Source organism: Crinia signifera, chromosome 8 (genome assembly GCF_055691185.1).
Source record: "Crinia signifera chromosome 8, ASM5569118v1, whole genome shotgun sequence".
Taxonomy (NCBI): Eukaryota; Metazoa; Chordata; class Amphibia; order Anura; family Myobatrachidae; genus Crinia; species Crinia signifera.
The window spans coordinates 68,123,624-68,144,122 of NC_139224.1; the positions used below are offsets into that span (position 1 = coordinate 68,123,624).

The 20,499-nt window shown below is 46.4% G+C and overlaps 2 protein-coding genes across 2 annotated transcripts in view; one reads left to right on the forward strand and one right to left on the reverse strand.

Annotated features, from left to right (window-relative positions):
* Positions 1-3,292: 3,292 nt before the first annotated feature.
* Positions 3,293-20,436, reverse strand: FHIT (fragile histidine triad diadenosine triphosphatase). Its single transcript, XM_083156643.1, has 2 exons — positions 20,097-20,436; positions 3,293-4,075 (listed from the first exon to the last, which is right to left on the reverse strand). The coding sequence occupies exon 2, from the start codon at positions 3,844-3,846 to the stop codon at positions 3,400-3,402; it is 447 nt and encodes a 148-aa protein (XP_083012769.1). The 5' UTR covers positions 3,847-4,075; positions 20,097-20,436; the 3' UTR covers positions 3,293-3,399.
* The window catches only part of SLC25A17 (solute carrier family 25 member 17), a 92,812-nt gene continuing 92,457 nt past the window's right edge, over positions 20,145-20,499 (forward strand). The window contains exon 1 of the mRNA XM_083156642.1: positions 20,145-20,359. Within this exon, the coding sequence (XP_083012768.1) occupies positions 20,249-20,359 (111 nt within the window). The 5' untranslated portion in view covers positions 20,145-20,248. The remainder of the gene's footprint in view (positions 20,360-20,499) is intronic.

Below are 20,499 nucleotides of genomic sequence, written 5' to 3' on the forward strand. Positions count from 1 at the left end.
GCCATTTTGGTTCGCAGAGTTGCGCAAATAAAGTTTCCATACCCGAGTATGCGTGACAATGTGGACCGGAAGAGTAGACATACTATCACATATAAATTCATAATAACACACTTACACGAAATGAAATATAGTTAAAAGGTTTAGAACGCCACACATAGCTTAGTTAGCCCTGCACACACCTGTCTATATCGTGTTTAGTACCGTTCCGTTCAGCTCATTATGCGAAGTATTCCGGTCATTGCGAATATATCGCAATGTACATTGCCCGATAGTTATGGACAAAATCCATAATCCAGAGACAGTTTCTGTTGAAAGTAGTTAACAAAGGAAACTAGATAAAACCGGTTCTTATCCTTGCTGACGCCGAAACCACCGAACAAAGGACTCTTAAAGTTCACTCCCCTGCACCTGGTCAGACCAGGTACAGCGTCTAACCTCCAATCACAGTGGACCGGACATATGATCTCTGACCAATGAGAATGGCCTTTGACCTCCCCTTTCTGACCCTATAAGATAGGCGACCCGGAGCAGGCTCGGTCACTTCGGCACAACTAACTTCCCTGGACCTTCCTACCGGACTATCGCTCATTCCTGAACGATAGTGAGCTCTGACCGGACGGCGCTTCGCATACTAGAGTGAGACGGGTAACGGTTGCATTTCACGGTATTTATCCTTGTAGTATTGTTGGCTGATTGTGTTTTGTATTATTGCATTCTTTCCCCTTTAGCAGAGTTTGTTAGTTATTCATTGTTAGTATATTGTATCACTTGTTATACCTGTTTATTCTTATTTCTGTAACCCCCTTTTGTCCATTAGGGACTTTAATACAACCTTTTATATGGAGTTCTAACCTCCTTACTTCTATTCAGTGGTCGTGTCTGGTTATTCGCATAATAGCGATAAGGTACATTGCGGACTCTGTCCTTTAAAGTATATTCGCAGAATTAGAGACAAAGTCCTGCGAAGGGATCTCTTATCAAGGTATTGGTTCTTAAGTGTATAACATACAATTAAAAGGTACGCTACGCTGCGCTACGTTTTGTTCGCACGTAGCTAGGTATAAAGGGTAAGCAGGTTACGGACACATTACGTAACCTGCGCTTTCCACTTATTGTCTCCCTGGTCATATCATATCAGCATTAACAGTACCGGCAAATCCGGTACAGTTGGAGGGTATGCCCTCAGCCACCACCTTTGTAGAACTGGAGCTTCGTTCTTCTGTCACAGGAAGTTCAGCAGCAGCAGCCTATGCAGGGAGAGTGTGGAGTGGAGCCCCCAGGCATACAAATCAAGTGAGGAACACATTTGATCCCTGCCTGCTCTGCTTGTCACACAGCTTCTCTGGCTGCCGAGCCCGGCACCCGACCGCTGCCTCTCATCCCCAACAGTAACCACCGCCCTGAAGTGCGGATTCTTCAGTAATGTTCACAGCTGTGTCTGCTTTCATTGCCGCTTTGAGTGCCCTACTCAAAGCGGCAATGATATCAGACACAGCTGTGGACATTACTGAAGAATCCACACTTCTCTCTCCCTGCAGCTGCTCACATACATTTCTGCGCGGCTTCAGAGCTCCGCTGGCGGGGAGGAGGGTGGCGCCGCGAAACCCGGAACTGTGTCTATCGGGCCGTAAGCACCGCGGGAGGTGCTGTGTGCGGCCGCACATGCGCACCAGCCCTCCCGCGGCTATATCAACTTTGGCCACAGCCGCAGCCATGTTTAATCAGGGCATTTTGCTGCGGCCGCAGCCGGTAACCGCAGAGATGGTGAGTTGGTGGGCCGCGGCCCAGCCAGGGAGGGTGGGCGGCCGCTATGACTCTAAAATGTGCCGGCCCGCCAGGAAACAGCGCGGTTTCCTGGTGGGCCAATCCGCCCCTGCCCCTCTCCCTCTGCAGCGTGTGTTCGCACGCAGGGCCTGCAAATGGATGTTTAACATAAACACTTATTAGCAGCCTGTGGGTGAACACCCACATCATTTGATGGTTGCCATGCATCGAATGCTGTGGAACGTGCTTGCATATCTAAGTGACTCTCAGGTCAGTTCGATTTGCGTGCAACCTCGGGAGGAAGTGGGTGGGCAGCTGACATCTGGTAAGGTCAGCTGTCTGGTACAGACATCATGGGCCGATTACTATGGGAACTTCCATGAAACGCTGGGTGTTCCCATGGGCGCAACTATCCGCTGCCCCATACCCCCCAGTCGCAACCTTGGGTACGTGCACCCAGCGAACAGTCTGTTTGCGGTGGCTGCATGCACCCATGCGCAGAAATGTGGCTACGCATACGCCAAACATCGGTCCCCGTGCAAAGTTTTTACATTCATTGGGCAGTAAAGTCCATGGAGCTGGGGGTGCAATCCCCTGTTCCTGCAGGTTGCGGCATAATTGTCCTCTATAAACTGGTGCCTCAATTTGGGATTGATGCCGGTACCAACCCCTATGGTGATGGAATACCCATCGGGTCCCCTGCTGCCTAGGTGAGCCTGAAAGGAGGCATATCATACTGGATGTTTTGCTTCCGAAACTGTACTTCACATTGTTAATGACAGATTATATAATTAACAATATCATTATCGTGCATGTAAATCTCTTTTATCATATACTGTGTATGCACCTTTAGCCTGCATGATACAGTAATATCCAGATATCTCCAGCATCTCTGAAAAAGATGCAAAAGGTCTAAGGCGCTGAAGCAAGTGGTGTTCCAGTAACGGTTATGTCTATCAGCAGCTACTAAGGAGGAGTTTGCCAGCCTCCAAAAATAAATTAAACCAACACAGACCAAGTGGTGCTTAATAATATATAATACAAGTGATCAATTAATATTAATATTACAATGAAAAAAATAAAAAAAAATCTCTTTATCTCTACAACCTCCCGTGGGTTAATTCTGAATAAAATCTTCACAATTTATAAAACATGTATTCAAGCTATATTAATATATCATGTGGTGCCCTCTAGGAGCATACACATTACTCAGCCAGAGAAATTTTAAAGGAGTAATGTGTATGCTCCACAGGATAGAAAAAACATATTTCATAAACTATTTGTTTAGCACTAGTGCTGTTCACCTTTTCTCTTGAGTTTACCTCGTGAGCTGGTATTGGATTTGATCTAAAGCAGGCATATCCAAACTGTGGCCCTCCAGCTGTTATGAAACCCCACATCCCAGCATGCCTTGCCATAGTTTAAGCATTCCCTAATAGTAAAACTGTAGCAAGGCATGATAGGACTTGTAGTTTCAAAACAGCTGGAGGGCCATAGTTGGACATGCCTGATCTAAAGAAAAAAGGTCCAATAGTCATAAATATTTCTTTATTTTGACTTCCTTTTTAACAAACTGAAAACAGCAGCATCAAAGAAAAGTGATATGTACAGTAGTACGGTCAGAAATTTCCTGACTTAGAAATATTTTCTGAGTTCTGCAGCCTCCATTTCCATCTGTTCTTCAGATCTCCAGTTTTCTGTGACTTCCTGCTCTTCTTTGTCATGGTCTTGCAGAACATCATACACCTTGTCATTTTTTTTAAAGTCTCCTGCTTTTCTTGGGAGAATGTGCACATGAACGTGATGAACAGTCTGTCCAGCCTCTGGACCATCTTGGATTGAGATGGTTAAGGAAGTGCCACCAAAATGGGTCTCCACTACATTGGAAACTCTCTGGACTGTGTTAAAGAGGTCATTTATTTCTTCAGGCAATAAGTCCCTGAAACGTTTTGCAGGCCGCAGTGGACAAACTAGCACATGACCAGGTACCACTGGTTTTCTATTCACAATGGCAAAGGAAAGCTCAGTCTTTAAGAAGGAGACAGTTGGTTTAATAAGATGTTTGCCAAACCACAGAGACATAGTGGAAGGTAGTAAATTAATGAATACTATATTGTTTTAGGTATTCACCAGAAATGGGATGTTTACTAGATAAGTTTATGCAGTAAGGCAGCCACAGGAGTAGTGTACTAGAAGTTGGCAAAACAATATATGAGTAACAAGAGTGTTTATATGACGCTAAGTAACTTTCCTAGACTTAGCAATTCCAAGACATGAATTTATTGTTGTAATCTAGAAAAATAGAGTCAAGCTGCAAAACAAAACAAATAGAGAACATTAGAAAAGTACCAAAAAACAATGAGAAATAACATTGAGAAAAAAACCCACACAAACGACAAGGGAGTTCCAACACACATGGCAGGAAAACTTCAAACAAAAAGAAGGTTCCAAAAAAAAAAAAAAAAGGGACAGCGTTGGGCGGGCATCTAGTGTCACCTGTGGAATCATCGGAGAAAAGGATTTAACGGTACAGATGGAGCCAACCTGATCTATGCTGCCTATGGCATTTGTCCCGATAACGTGTCACAGCATGCCTGGGTGCATGTTGGCGCAGTAAGTCTCACAGCATGGTGTATGGCGTATGGAGTTACTGGGGAGTGCAGTACCAGTGATCATCCAGCAGATGTCACTTTTTTAAAATCACCAACACATACTATAGCAATAGAATCCACCAGGGGCGGGCTGGGCCGGTGGGGCAGAGTGCCATATGCCCCCCGGGCCGCTTACCCACCCACTGGCTGCGGGCCGTGCTGGATCAGCTCCTCCAGCCCTCCTGCGCTGGCCGCAGCTTCCAGAACATGGCTGCGGCTACAGGAAAATGGCCGCCGGCCTCCTGCACTGAGGACGTCCTTTTACGCCGTTCCTTCTGCCGTAAAATTGCCAGATTATGGGCCAGTGCTCTGGACTTGCCCCCTAGGCTAAAAGTTGCCAGCCAGCCCCTGGAATCCACATTGTGCATGTGTGAAGTCTCCTCTGAAATGCACTATAGTGCAATAACTACTTTACCGCACTATACTGTACAGTATGTTAAATAGACCTATTTTCTCAGAAAATACTATTGCAAAGACGTGCGTCTCATTACACTATTTATAATGGGCTGTGGGGATATGTGAGGGAGTATACAGTATGGTCGAAGTACGTACTGTAGCAGAACAGACTCGTTAACAAAATGGCTACTGGGTTTCATTGGGAGCCCACATCTATGGAGCTAGTAATGGCATAGTTTACACTTATGTAAGGGCACTGCTGTACATGCATCTTATTATGTTACACTGGTTAAACACAGAATTCCGCTACTAAATGAATGACATACATTAGCAGGCAGACTCAAGCACCGAGCAGGTTAACAAAAATGGCTACCGGGTTTCAGCCAGGGCTTCATAGGAGCCCACATGTATGGAGATAGCAACAGCATACTTTACACTTGCGTAAGGGCACTGCTGTACTTTCGCTACACTAGTTAAAAACACAGAATTACACTAATGTATGAATGACACACAGTACGAGCAGGCCAGGCTCTAGTACCGAGCGGTACAAAATGGCTACCGAGCATGAACCAGGGCTTGTTGAAGCCCACATTAATGGGGCAAGCATCAGCATAGCTTTTATAGGTCATGGGCAGTGGTGTAAAACTCATGGCCCTCCAGCTGTTGTGGAACTACATGCCCTGCCACAGATTTTATATAATGGATTGCTAAAACTGTGGCAAAGCATGCTGGGACATGTAGTTCACCAACAGCTACAGGGGCATCAGTTTGACACCACTGGTCTACGGGAATGCTGAAGATGCTTCTCATTACAGTAGTTAAAACACACAGGCTGCAATGATGAACCCGCAGCTCCAGTTCCCTACCCGCCCTGCTGTCCACACCTGCTGTACAACAGGGAGCTAAGCACATGGCAGGAGCTGATCCACCTGAGTGCAGGATCGCTCACCATCCCCTCCCCACAGTCTAACTGGCGCCATGGCTGCAGAGGAAGCCAGAAACCCCTACAAGCTGGGTGGACAATTGGAAGGGACTCCATTTGCTTGCCGCTTCCCTTGTCGGTGTCATACAGTATAAACTAGTAGTCAGTCTGTCCCAAAAGCCAAGTCTCCTCTTTCATTTGGTACCAGGCTCAAGTTTCTAGGACAGGATTCACGAGTTTGGCTTGCTATGGAGAGTATTGTGACTGTATGCTCGCTCTACCCCCATAGCCCCTACGGGTTTTAATTAGTGAAATGAGATGCACATACAGAAGGGCCCATATACAGTACATGATAACCTATGCAATAGCATTTTCTGAGAAAAATGTCTATTTAACAAACAGTACTGTACATAGTACAGTAGTTCTTGTGTTACAGTATAGTGTATTTCAATGGAGACTTCACAAACAGGCAATGGTTATTTTTTCGCTATAGTATTTACCCTTGATACTGTTACACTCACCAGGGAGCGTTGATGAACCCTAGCAGGGTTTTCCTGGGAGAACGCCTGGAGTGTGTAGGAACAGATGAAAGGTAAGGACCACTGTGGATTTCGGACAGCAGGTTTTCAGCCGAGGGGCCTCTGGACGTCTTCTGGGTAGCCACCCAGGACACCCAGGCCTAAAGCTGCCCATACACGCCCCGATGCGGGCGTGCGTTGTGGGCTTAAATAGCACGGATCACATCACATTGCATTGCATTGCCTGTGCATGCAATGCAATGCGATGTGATGAGAACTAAGTACAAAAAGTATGTGCAAGCACATACTTTTTGTACTGGGCGATGAGGTGCCGCGGGAGCGCGCACCTCAAAGCACAGAACGCACAGCCCGGCATCGCAGCGTGTATGGGCTGCTTAAGTCCACAGAGCACACAAGCGAGCCTTCTTGCCAATAACGGCCCTTGTCCCATAAGACTGTATACGTCTACCGGTACTTGTATGCTGCCTGCTCTTACATCGGCAAGTGGCAGTGTAGACTTAACCCCAAGGGCCCTGGGCAGCTACCGGTAGGGAGCAGCAAGCGTGGAACTACACTGCCTACAAAAACTAAACAACAGGACTAAGAGACAAAAAGGGGTACAAGAAGCAAGGACTGAGATACATAAACTCTGACAGGAAAGGTGCAATGACTAATAACAAGAACAAATGCAGATACAGAATATCAAGACATGGACAAACAGTGATAACTAAGGTATATGCATACACTGAATTGTGTGGCCTAACACCACAGCCTAAGCACAGGCCCTAACTGGTAAGCTGACCTCACAGAGCTAATAAGGAATGTCTGCTAATCTCCCTGCTGCTTCCTGGCTTCCCCGTCACCTAGGCAACCGCTGGGGAAGAGATGCTCCTGGCAGGGAGACACACGCTGATCATCTAGCAACTGTTGCCGTGACGCCGTCCCGGACCGGAAGTTCAGGACCGGCAGTGACGCATCGTCCCGGCTTCTTAGCAACGCCCGGGACCCGGCTGCGCCAGCCAAGCTCCGCTATTGCGGCCTCTAACAGGTACATTGAGTCCGCATGGACTCAATGAATCCTTAGGGTTAAATTGCTATTTGTGAGTTAGTTGTACATGTATTAGTATTCTTGATTTTAATGTTTTCAGTTTTTGTGATGGATATCACACATTCTGTTAATATCATTGTTATTATTATTATTTTGATAGTCTTTTTAATTTTTAAATTGGTGGCGTCATCATACAGTGCCAGAGCGGAAGGATGGCTGCGCAGCACATGCAGATGGGTGGTGAAGGAAGCGAGCACATACAGTATATGGGTGGGTTTGGCTATTTAAGTCCTGATGAAAATGGGTATGTCCCATGGAAATGTTGACTGAAAAAAGGCTTGTCTCCATGTTTTTTTGTCTTGAGTGCTGAATGAGGTGCAGAAAGTGCTGTGCATAGAACAAAACCTATGCACAGCACGTTCTGCACGTCATTTTGCATGCCCTGATGAAAAAGGCCGTCAGGCCTCAAAGTTCCCTGCTGGGTTCCTTCAAAATCTGTGAACAGCTTTATGAACACAAAGACTAAAAGGACAGAAACGCAAATTTCCATAAAGTACATAACTATGAAACATAAGATAGATTTAGCCTTGCTCTTACAGTAGAGCAGGGATGAGGAACCTTCGCCCCCCCAAAAGCAAAACAGTTCAACATCTAGAGGGCCGAAGGTTCCCCATCCCTGCACTAGTAGGCTAGTGATGTGCGCCTGCATTGTGGTTTACTCCATAAAAAACGTAAACTCAGCAACACACCTCCCAAACCTTGCCCGATTAGTTGGAGAGTCCAAAGGAGGCCATCTGTTAAAGCAGAACGTTAGCACAACACAAAATATCCTATTCCTTTTTTATTTATCTTGTTTTTCCACCCTATAGGATAGAATTTTAGCCACAATTAAGTTAGCTGCATACACCACAGTGCATGTTTCAGGTATGTTGAGGATTGCAGTGAACATACTGCAATGTGGTACAGGAGATGCAAGGGATATGGTCATAATACTGGCAGTGGAGAACCCAACATGTTGGTCAGAAGACCAACATGATCTCAATAGCCTGAATCTAGTCACATCATGGTGATAAGTACAGTGGTTGAATGTAAGGCTAGGCTGCATGTCAAGGGCTAGGGCTAGGCTGCAGTGATGGGAGGTTAGGATTAGTCTTTTGGAGGGGGAGGTTAGGGTTAGGCTGTAGGAGGAGTACAGTAGCTTTGGGGTAGGGAGAAAATATGGGTATGGGTCATAGGGTCGACAGAACTAAGGTCCACATGCATTGTATCGACCACTGAAGGGCGACATTGGGCAAAGTCGACATGGGCTTAGGTCGACATATTCATTAGGTTGACACAAGCATGTCAAGGTGGGCAAGGTCGACATGGTGTTTTTCCTTTTTTTTATCCCGAATGTCGATACAGTCATCATGGACACTATATCGGTGCACCGCGTCCCCTCGCATGGCTCGTCATGCTTCAGGCACACTATTTGATTTTCCCTCCCTGCCCTAGAGGATGGTAGGGCATGAAATACCACCTATCGGCAAGTCGGCTGAAAAAAAATTGGAAAACTTTGTCGACCTAATTCTTTGTGTCTACCTAAGACCATGTTGACCTTCTGAGGTGTCGACCTTGGCCAATGACGACCTTCAGTGGTCAACCCACTGCATGTCGACCTTAGTGCTGTCGATCTAACGACTGTATACCGAAAATACTTACTGGGATGTGTTCAGATTTAGGCTGTCGGGATCTCTCCTGATTATTAGGATCCCAACTGCCTTCATTTCATACCCAACCCCTTCAACTTTTCAATTATCCTCAAACTTTGCCGACAGTAGACAGCGACACCCCAGGCAGGGAAGAGGAACTGCATGGGTTTTCAAATATAGCGGGTGCTAGAATGAACACTAACTGAGCATCGGTCCCCTTGTCCAGTAGTATCCATTTGGGGTACCTGTAAATAGAACACATACTCACCAGACGTCTTCAGGGCTTCTCCGGGACCCCTGCAGTGCTGTAACCAAGCTCCGGTCTTCTGTTTACCCCCCCCCCCCCCAGAAGCCCTGAAGACGGCTGGTAAATAAGTTTTCTTTCCACAGGTACCCCAAATGGATACTACAATAGGATTCTTTCTATGTTTTACACCAATTATCAGCTCAATACCCAACAGCCAGGGGCATCGAGGATGGCCACCGGGCTTCAACATGGCAGGTAAGTTCTGGAGGGGGGGGACCCCCGTCTTTGGTAGGGTCCCCACTTCCCCAGGACCCCTGCCCATGTTGACCAAGTCAGAGGGATGAATGCTTTGGCCAGGGGGACTTGTATAAAAAGTCTCCCCCCGGCTGTGGCATTACCCTGCTGGCTGGTTGGGCCGGTGCTGGTTCTCGAAATACGGGGGACCCCTAGTTATCCTGTCTCCCATATATTGGGAACCAGGACCGGCCCTTGAGCCTGGTGCTGGTTTTGTAAAATAAGGGGAACCTCAACTTGTTTGTCCATTTTATGAAACCAGGACAGGCTCAATGAGCCCGGGGCTGGTTATGCTCAGGAGGGGGGACCCCACGCCGTTTTTTTTACACAAAATCGCATGTCTAAAAATAAGCACATTTTTAAGTCTAATAATCGCACTAAATCACACCATATGGAACTTTTTTGCAGTTTAACGTTGATAAATGTAAAATAATTCATTGGAACAAACATGAACAAGCTACTTATAGGCTAAAAAGGGATTTTTGTAAGAACTTACCGTTCGAATCCCTTTATCTGATTCTGTCCTGGTGACGCAGCTTCACCTTGGGATGTAGGAGGGGTCCAACGGAGCCAGGCACCTATGCTAATCTTTGACAATCATGAGCAATGGCAATACTTACTTACTGAGTGTAAGGGAGGGATCTCTGGTAAGTTCTTACAAAATCCCTTTTTCTCTTTCATCTGTCCTGGTGACGCAGCTTCACCTTGGGACATTCAAAAGCCGGTCCTTTGAGAGGGTACGCTCAGGTTTGCAGTTGTTATCACTGATCGCCCGCATGATAAGTCCTCCGATGCGAACTCATGGAACCTATAAAATTTGGTAAATGTGTGAACAGATGACCAAGTGGCTGCCCTGCACACTTGCTCCGCTGTAGCTCCATGCTGCACTGCCCAAGAAGCAGCAACAGACCTGGTGGTATGAGCATTGATCCTTGAAGGCACTGGTCTGCCCACCTTAGTATAGGCAAAAGCAATAACTGACCTCAACCATCTCGCAATAGTCTGTTTTGAAGCAGGCCAACCTATCTTGTGAGCATCGTATAGCACAAGCAATGAAATCGGTCTTAAGGAGATCTTTAGCTCTGTCCATATATAGGCGCAAGGTGCGTACCACATCCAAATCTTGTCTCTTCCAAAGGATTAAACACTGGAATCACAATCTCCTGGTTTAAATTAAATGAAGAAACCACCTTAGGTAAAAACTTGGGGAGTGTTCTAAGCACAGCCTTATCATGAAAAACAAAAAAAATGGAGGCTTACCAGATAATGCTTCCAATTCAGAAACCCGACTCGCCGATGCGATGGCCAACAAAAAGATCAACTTCCAAGTAAGAAATTTTAAATCAGCTGATCTTAAAGGCTCAAAAGGAGGTTTTTGTAAAACCGCCAACACCAAAGACAAATCCCATGGTGCTACAGGATGCTTATAGGGACGCTTCAGCCGAATCACTCCTTGAAGGAAAGTCTGTACCTCGGGTAGCAACACTACTCTTTTCGGAAAATAAATGGAGAAGAATGAAATCTGGACTTTTAAAGACTCAGTCCGGACGAAAAACCATCCTGTAAGAATTCTGGAAATTTTAAACCTGTAAGTGTGGACCTTCTGGCGTTCAAACCACCGAATATAAATCTTCCACACCCTTTAGTAATTTTTTAAAGAAACTGCAAGTTTCCTAGCATTATAGTAGAAATAACTGCCTCCGAGAGCCCCTTCTTTAAAATGGAGGTCTCAAAAGCCAGGCCGTCAAACTGAGACGAACTAGGTCCTGATGATAAAATGGACATTGCTGCAGTAAATCTGGTCTCAGAGGAAGACACCACGACTGTTTCGACAACTTCTGAATGCTGGAGATCCAGGACTTCTTTGGCCAATCCGATGCTATCAATATTACCGGTATTTCCTGTGTTTTCACTCTCTTTAGTACTCTGGCAATCATCTGGAAAGGTGGGAAGATGTAAGCCAGCTTGTAGTTCCAGTGCACTGTCATGGCATCCACCGCCCATGCCAGAGGATCCCTGGTCCTCACGCAAAATCTGGGTACCTGGCAGGTGTGTCTGGATGCCATCAGGTCTACTTCTGGCAGACCCCAACAAGCTACAATCTGTTGAAAAACTTGGGGATGTAAAGCCAATTCCCCTTACAGAAGTTTTTCTCTGCTCAGGAAATCCACCTCCACATTCTGGATTCCAGGGATGAACACTGCCGAAATATTCTTCTCTGCCCATTGAAGAATCTTGGAAACTTCTGCCATTGCCATCTTGCTGCACGTCCCCCCTTGATGATTTAAATAAGCTACAGCAGTGTCATTGTCCGACTGTATGCAGAGAGGGAATCCCTTCAGTCTGTCCTCTGCCTGTGACAGTGTTTGCCACACCGCCTGCAATCTAAATACATTGATTGGTAACCGAGATTCTGCTTTGGACCACAAGACCTAAAGCCTCAAGTCCAGAACAACCGCCCCCCAACCCTGAAGACTGGCGTCTGTGGTCACCACTAGCCACTCCCGGGGTTGGAGAGAGCGACCCCACTGAAGCGAGTCCATGTCCGTCCACCAAAGTATTGATGTCTTTGTTTCTGGAGATAAGATTACCTTCTCCAACTTCATGGTCTTGGGATCCCCTGACCAACAAGCCAGAACATTCCACTGGAATGTCCGAGAATGGAACCGGGCAAATTGCAGGGTTTCGAAAGTTGCAACCATCTTGCCCAGAAGTTTTAGGCACTGCCATACAGATGCTGCTGGAGGTCTTAGTATACTCTCTACCAACCGACAAATGTCCATCGCTTTTTTTTCTGGAAGGAACACCCGGTGCAAATGAGTATCCATTCTGACCCCCAGAAACTGAAGAGTCTTAGGACGCAAAAGTGACTTCTGCAGATTTAGGATCCACCCATGGATCTGAAAGAACTGGATGGCCACCGTCAAGTTGTGTTGCAGTTTTTCTGCCGACTCTGCCTTGAACAGCAGATCGTCCAAGCATGGAATGACCACTATGCCCTGTAATCTCAGGGTCACGGCTATCACTGCCATCATTTTTGTGAATACCCTTGGGGCTGTAGCCAGCCCAAAAGGCAGAGCCTGAAATTGTAGATGAAGATTTTTTATTACAAAATGCAGCAGTGATTGATGTTCTTTGCAAATTGGGACGTGCAAATATGCGTCCTGAATGTCCATGGACGCTAAAAACTCCCCTTGCTCCAGGCTTAACAAAATAGATCTTAGGGATTCCATCTTGAAATGGTCCACCCACAGGTGTTGATTTAAAGACTTCAGATTCAAAATTGGCTGGAATGATTTGTCTGGTTTGAGTACTAAGAAAAGTATGGAGTAGAACCCCAACTTTCTCTCCTCCTGAGGTACCGGAACCACCACGCCCTTTTCCAAGAGAGAGTCCGCCACCCCCAAAAGGGCAGTTCTGAGACGAGCTTCCCTGGGCAATGGTTAAAAATCTCCTTGGAGGGGGACCCTTCTAATTGATCCTGTAGCCCTGGGACACTATGATTAAGACCCAAGGATCCTGGTCCAACAGGGCCCAAACGTCCCGGTACTGCAAGAGGCGACCCCCCACTCTGATTACAGAATGGAGAGTCTCTGCCCCGTCATTGTGTTGACTTCTCTTCCCCCTTTGAAGCCTGTTTCTTTGAAAAGGCTCCAAAATGGCACTTTGTAGATTTTCCTCTTACTGCATTAAAATGACCTCTGGAAGAACTACCTCTGGAGAATGAACCTCCTCTAGATGATGGCCGAAAGGAATGCCGAATAAAGCCCCAAACCTGGAAGTGGTATGTTTTGTCCCTGATGTAGGGAGAAAAGTGCTTTTGCCACTTGTGGCCTGTTTAATAATGGCTTCCAATTCTGAGCCAAATAATAACTCTCCCTTAAAGGCCAGAGCCTCCAAGGATTTCTTGGATTCACTGTCAGCCTCCTTTGCTTTAAGCCATAGAACTCACCTGGCATACACAGACACAGCAGAAATATTCGAAAGCATTTTAACTGCTTCCTCACCAGCCTCACACGTATATTCCGCTGCTGCTTTTAGCTTTTCAGCCAAAGCCATAGCCTCTATGTCATTTTGTAAACAGCCACAAAGTGCACTTGCCCACGCAATCATAGCTTTGGAAACACATGCGGAAGCAATGACCGGCCCGAGAGCATAACCTACACCTTCAAAAGTGGATTTTAAACAGCCCTCCAGTTTTTTATCAACTGGATCCTTAAAAGCCGCTCCACCCTGAACAGGCAAAAGCATGGCTTTGGAAAGTCTAGCTACTGACGCATCCACTAAGGGAACTTTTTCCCACAACTTAACGTGGTCCTCTGGCAGGCATGGGGTATAAACCCAAAAACCTTTTAGGCATCAGAAGTTTTTTGTCAGGAGTCTTCCAAGCTCCGTTTAATAAATCCTGCATTCCCTCATCAGAGGTAAAAGTGACTGCTTCTCTACGTTGCCTTTTGAAAACCCCTTGAGCAGACAACTGATCCTCACAAGATAAATGTAATGCCTGTTTTACTGCCAATATTAAATCCTCAATACCAGGCGCTGAATTATTAATGTCCTCTGACTGAACGCCACACTGTTCTTTTTCACATTCTCCCTCCTCCTCAGTATCAACATTTTGGCTAGGGAGAAAATCTGCAGACTGTTTGGAAGTAGTCTCATGGCCAGAGAACTGCTCAATAAGTGCATTAAACTTCTGAATGCTCTGTGCAGTGTCCTGAATGACGTGCACCAAAGCTGGTTCCCCCTGCGTTAAGGGGATGGAACCAAGGGAATGCTGTGAGGAAGATGAGAGTCTGGGAGATCACACCAACTCATCCCTCTGCCTGTTTAATACCTGCACTAACAGGGCATATATCCCCTCTGGTCATCTGCTCTGGTGTTAAATCAAGCTCACAAATTTTGCAGCAAGATAAAGCCAGCGCCCCTCCCCCGACCCAGCAGAAAGCCTGTCTGTCATGTTTATAACTAAACACAGTGCAAAATGTCAGGCGTACAATACTGAGAGAAGTATGCTGTGTACTTATCCTGTCTGCTTGAGGACCCTCTGGTCAGTGGGGAATCGTGTGGCCCAGGAGAAGTAGTGCACTCTGTAAGAAACAACCTTCAGCTCCGCAGCTCCCTGCTTCCAAAGGCGCCAAAAAACACAAGTGCAGGAAGAGACCATTGTCCCTGACACAGCGGGGTCCCTGCCATTTTTGGCGTCTTCTGCCCCCGGTGGTCCGCTCATGTAGTGTCCTTCTCCTCTTCCTAGTGCCTCCCCCTCGCTTGGGGATCACTTGGAAGTGCCCACTCAGTGAGCTCCTGTGACAAGGCTGCGCCCTCCTGTCGGAGTCCAGCTTGTAAACCCGTCTAAGGTGGCAGCGCCATCGCGGGAACCCCATTCCCTACGATTCCCCCCTGCGAGGAGCCGGTGCAGGGGACCCCCGGGCCCAGGAAGCCTCCAGACGTCGGAAGCCAGAAGCGCTGCGCAGGGAGACCAGACAGTGTCTTCCTGTGCGCAGGACGCTGACAGTATGCGCTTCTGTCAGCTCCTGCTGCGCTGTCAGTGTGAGGATTCTTAAAGAATCCTCACACTGGGCCTTATTCTAGTTCACTTTTTCGGACAAAATCCTTATAAGATGGACAAAACCATGTGCACTGCAGGGGGGAAGATGTTACTTGTGCAGAGAGAATTAGATTTGGGTGGTGTTTTACTTCAAAGTGAGATCTATATTGCGGTGTAAAAATAAAGCAGTCAGTATTTACCCAGCACAGAAACAAAATAACTCACCCAAATTTAATTCTCTCTGCACATTTTAAATCTGCCCCCCCCTGCAGTGCACATGGTTTTGTCCATCTAAGAAGGATTTTGTCAGAAAGAGTGAACTAGAATAAGGTCCACTGTTCCTGTTTAACTAAGAGTAAAAATTAATAAAATTAAAAAAAAACCCTAGCTATCTTCTCTGGGCTGCTTGTCGCAGCCCTGTTTAGCATAGCACCCACTCCTGTGGGCACCTAAACTAAACTGAGGATTCTGGGATGCAGAAGGGAGGAGCCTGTCTCTCAGAAAGTTTAGCATAGGTGCCTGGCTCCGTTGGACCCCTCCTACATCCCAAGGTGAAGCTGCGTCACCAGGACAGATGAAAGAGAAATGGAGTTATTATAGGGAATTCTGCTGTAGAGAAGGACTTGGGGGTCATCATAGATCAGGGTTGACGACTTTGTTATTCTCCTCTCCGGGAGAAGCCCGGAGAGGAGAGTTTCCCAGCAGCCGTTCAGGGGGCGGGGCTTAAGCGTGACATCACTAAGCCCCGCCCTCATGATGCAAAACCAGTAAATTTACGGATCTCCATGGAGGGGGCGGGGCTAAAATGACGCGATTGTGTCATTTTAGCTCCGCCCCCTCCTCTGAGATCCGAGGATTGCGGCATTTTAATGCCGCGATCCGGGGGACAGCGGGGGTGCCCCCTTAATCCGGGAGGGTTGCCCACCCTTCCGGGAGCCGGGAGGGGGGACCCGATTTTCGGGAGACTCCCGAAAATTCCGGGAGGGTCGGCAACCCTGTCATAGATGAAAAATTGGGTAATAGTGCACACTGTTTAAGTGCAGCAGCAAAAGCAAACCGGACACTGGCATGCATTAAAAGAGATATAGATTCAAAGGATGCCAATGTGATAAGTCCTCTTTACAAGGCATTGGTGTGACCACACTTGGAATACTGTGTTCAGTTCTGGGCACCGCACCTTAAAAATGACATAAACTAATTGGAACAGGTACAGAGAAGTGCAACTAAGCTAGTAAAAGGTCTCATTGAATTAAGAAGAGGATTCTTCACCATTAGAGCAGTAAAATTCTGGAACTCTTTGCCGGTGGGGGTGGTTACAGCAACTACTGTTAATGAATTTAAATCAAAACTGTATACATTTTTGGCCACTAAGGGAATCCTATAGATATGACTTACTCAAGTCAGTAGTTACAAGTTAGATAGGTTGAACTCAATGGACTAACATATTTTTTCAGCCTTAATAACTATGTTACTGACAGGACTGGAGGAAACACAGCCAGATCTAGGACCCGAGTCAACTTCGGTGTAAAAGGAGTAGCTAAGGGGAAAAAAATTTCCCCACGAATCCTACCCTGGTCCTAAGCAGGGTGGAACATGGGGAGGACACGTGTGTGGCAGGCAGTGTAAACGGGTATGCTGGGTCATCCAACCCAGCTCCCGTTTACAGCAATGGAGGAGCCCTTCTGGACTGCAGCGTCCTGCGGTCAGAATAGAGGTTGGACGGGGGGCGCACACAGCCTCCGCTGCTGTCTGCTGTACTGTGCCGACAGCAGCAGAAGCAGGGAGGAGGTGAATGGATGCCCGTGTGCGGCATCCATTCACCTTCCGGATGGGGGCTAGGGGTGCACAAATATAAGCAATAACGAGGATTAGAGACACTGACAGTGCTTGGTGACAGATTCTAAAGACAGTCAAACAAACACAGGTCCTAATTTTCTTTTACCTGCAGATCAGGCATCTATGGACTCCCCTATTTTCCAAACTAGGAGACTCTGGGGGACAAAGAGGTGATGCTCAGTATATAACTGCTATGTTCTGCTGTTTCCAGAACTATTCCTAGACTTTTCACAGCCTCCTACAAAGCCTGAAGCTCTTGCATGAAAGAATTTTTTTTCATACCCCAGAGGGTGTAAAGCCATGTACACACAGTGCAATTAATTTTCTATTCAATCCCGATTCGATCGGGATCAAATCGCATGGCACAGTGTACACATTCCATTTAGACCAGAGGTCGCCAAACCGTCGCTCGCGAGCTACTGGTAGCTCGCGTTAACGATCCGGGTGGCTGGACCACTGCAGCTGCCCGGCAATTTCTCCATTGCTCGCCACTGCTTCCCTTCTGAGGAGAGCGCAACGTGCATCTCTCCTTCCCCTCACTGTGTATCCCTGTGACTATGCTGTCAACCAATCAGAAGCCGACCCACAAGCTTTTATTTGCTGATGGCCCAGTCACAGGGAAGTGTGGGGAAAGGAGAGATGTGCAATGTGCTGTGCTCTCCTGCGCTCAGAAGGAAAGTGGTGGCAGAGACAGACAACCAGCCAGACAGCAGGGGGACATTATTTTAGTATCTCTTCAGGTGATTTATTGTGTCTTGAGTAGCTCACGCCCCAAAAAAGGTTGGAGACCACTACTTTAGACTATATAGTACAGTTCTGTAATATATATATATATATAGTCTTGCCTTTTTGACAATATAACAAAAATCAAATAGTCAAAATGTAACCCTGTGTATGGTGCTTATTGGTGTTAGGTTGTTTCTGGGCTTGAGTAGAACATTTTCAATAAATTATTGTAAGCCAATTTATTATTTACTTATTACCAGTTATTTATATAGCACTGCCCAAATGGGAATGAATTTACGTTTACTGATAATGAAAGTGTCATTGTTGAATTGACTTAACCAACTGGCAGAGATCTTCGATTCCCACCATGGCTCTAACTTTGCCGAGTTTGTATATTCTCCCCGTGCTTTCGTGGGTTTACTCCGGGTTCTCCGGTTTCCTCTCACAATCCAAAAATATACAGGTAGGTTAATTGGCTTCTAACAAAATTAACCCTGGAATGTCTGTGTGTGCCTGTACATGTGGCAGGGAATATAGATTGTAAGCTCTACTGGGGCAGGGAATGTTCAAAATATTCTCTGTAAAGTGCTGCGGAATATGTATGAGCTATATAAGAAACTGTTAATAAATAAATAAATAAATAAATAAATAATGGGGGTCGATTGTTGAGTGTGATTTAAGGCACCCATACACTACAGCAATTTAGGCTGATTTTGCCTGTTTGCGACAGATTGGCCGAGAAATCATCCCAGATCGGATGTGTATGACATGCCATTAGATCCAATGCATTGTCCCATGCACATCGGACGTGAAACAGAGATTGGATACCAAATTCTGACTCCCCTCTGACTACTTCGACGGATCGGGCCGAGAAATTGGTTGAAAAGTGGCCAAATCACCATGTGTTTGACATCCAATCCACTGCGTAGTGGGCGGCGGCCGTTTGCACGGGTGTCAGATGATGTTTACCGGCTCGCTAGGCAGCGAATATACGCTGCCTAACAAACAGGTCTGAATCAGGCCAAAAGTATGAGCTAACCAACTCCTGTAATTTTAGCACGCCAGCATTCGGGATGCTGGCAGTCTGAGTACCGAAGCTGACATCCTGAAGAGTGACCACAAGACCCGTGCAAGAATTTCAACATCAAAGAGGATGCTGACACTGGAATCCTGATGATAAATTACGAAAAGGCGGGTTTGTTAGGGCCAGGGTGTGTGTGTGCGGGCAGGGAGGTTTGTAGGTGTGGAAGGTTAGAGTCATGATGTGTAAACAATCGAATCGAAATCAAATGGACATCGAACAGTTTTCACCCTTGTTTGATCCACATGCGCCTTCCTATTTAGTGTAGGTCGAACAGTAAAACAGACTGTGAAGGCAAGACTATATATTACAGATCTGTACTATATAGCCCAAATCGAATGCATTTTGCCTGCGGTTCGATTTGATCCCAGTCGAATCAGGATCAAATCGCTAGCAAAATCGCACCATGCAAACACACCTTAAGGCTGTGGTGAGGGGCGTTAAGCTGTGGGGCAGGGTAGGAGGTTAAGGCTGTGGAAAGGGAGGGTTAGGGGGAAGATAGGAATACTTACCGGATCCTTGTTGGTATTCCCTCCATCAGGATGCTGGTGTCATACCTCCCAACATGACCCTCTCCAGGAGGGACACATTGCTCTGTTTCTGGACTTCCCTCTTCATTTATGATTACCCTCACCTGTGGTGAAGCACCTTTCTTATCAATTAACTTGTTTAAAACAGGTGATGGTAATTATACATTAAGAGGAAAGTCCAGAAACAGAGCATTGTGTCCCTCCCGAAGAGGGTCATGTTGGGAGGTATGTTGGTGTCGGTATACTGACTGCCTACATCCTATCCAACAGTCATCCATATGATTATACATTCCATCTGAGTAAATATTCTGTGGGCATTTTTTTGTAGGAAGTTGGACCTGTTTCCACCTCAGCTCCTGTGTGTGGTAAAAGGGTTGCCTACCTGACCCTCTCCATCAGGGAGAAAATGCTCTGTTCCTTTCTGGACTTCCCTGTTAATATACGATTGCCATCACCTGTGGTGAAACACCTTTCTTTATCAACTACCTTGCTCCCCACAGTTGATGGCAATCATACATTACCAGGGAAGTCCAGGAACAGAGCATTTTCTCCCTGGAGAGGGTCAGGCAGGCAACCCTGGGTAAAATTGTACTATATATGTGCTAAACGACAGTACAATTACTCAGAAATTTAACCCAGCTAGGCACTTGCTACCGATGACTTTTGGAAGATGGACAGATGGTATCAAAAACAAATAAAATAAGCTGCATATCTATTTTCTGCCACTAGTAAAAAAAATATATACACATTTTACTGGTAAAGCATATTGTTAACAAGCTACAAACACACAACATAATTGTAACCTTATACAGCAAAAACGTTCCGCAATAGTAACGTATCTCACCATCTCCTGCGCAGGGAGACGCTATAACCGTGCACCAGGAAGTGATCACACTGCTGAGTTCTGGAACGAGGCTCGGAACGCGGTAGTAGTGGTCATTAATAAGCAAACACGTTTGCAATCGAAACTGTCAGATGTGTACATGTTAGGCGACCATGACGTTGGACAGACCGCTCAAGAAGATATCAATAATGGGTAGTTTGGAGTCCGTAATAAGTTCCGTTCTATCTTATGAAAATTTAGTCCATGCAGTGTCTGGAGCAGTGGTGAGTAGTTGCAGTCATTCAGTAGTTACTGCCCTAGTCTGACAGACGTAATGAGCGTGCTTACAGACACATCAGTCATTAGTTCTGTATATGAAAATAAAGAAGCCGTCAGAAAATATTAGTGCTGCTGGGCCCACTGG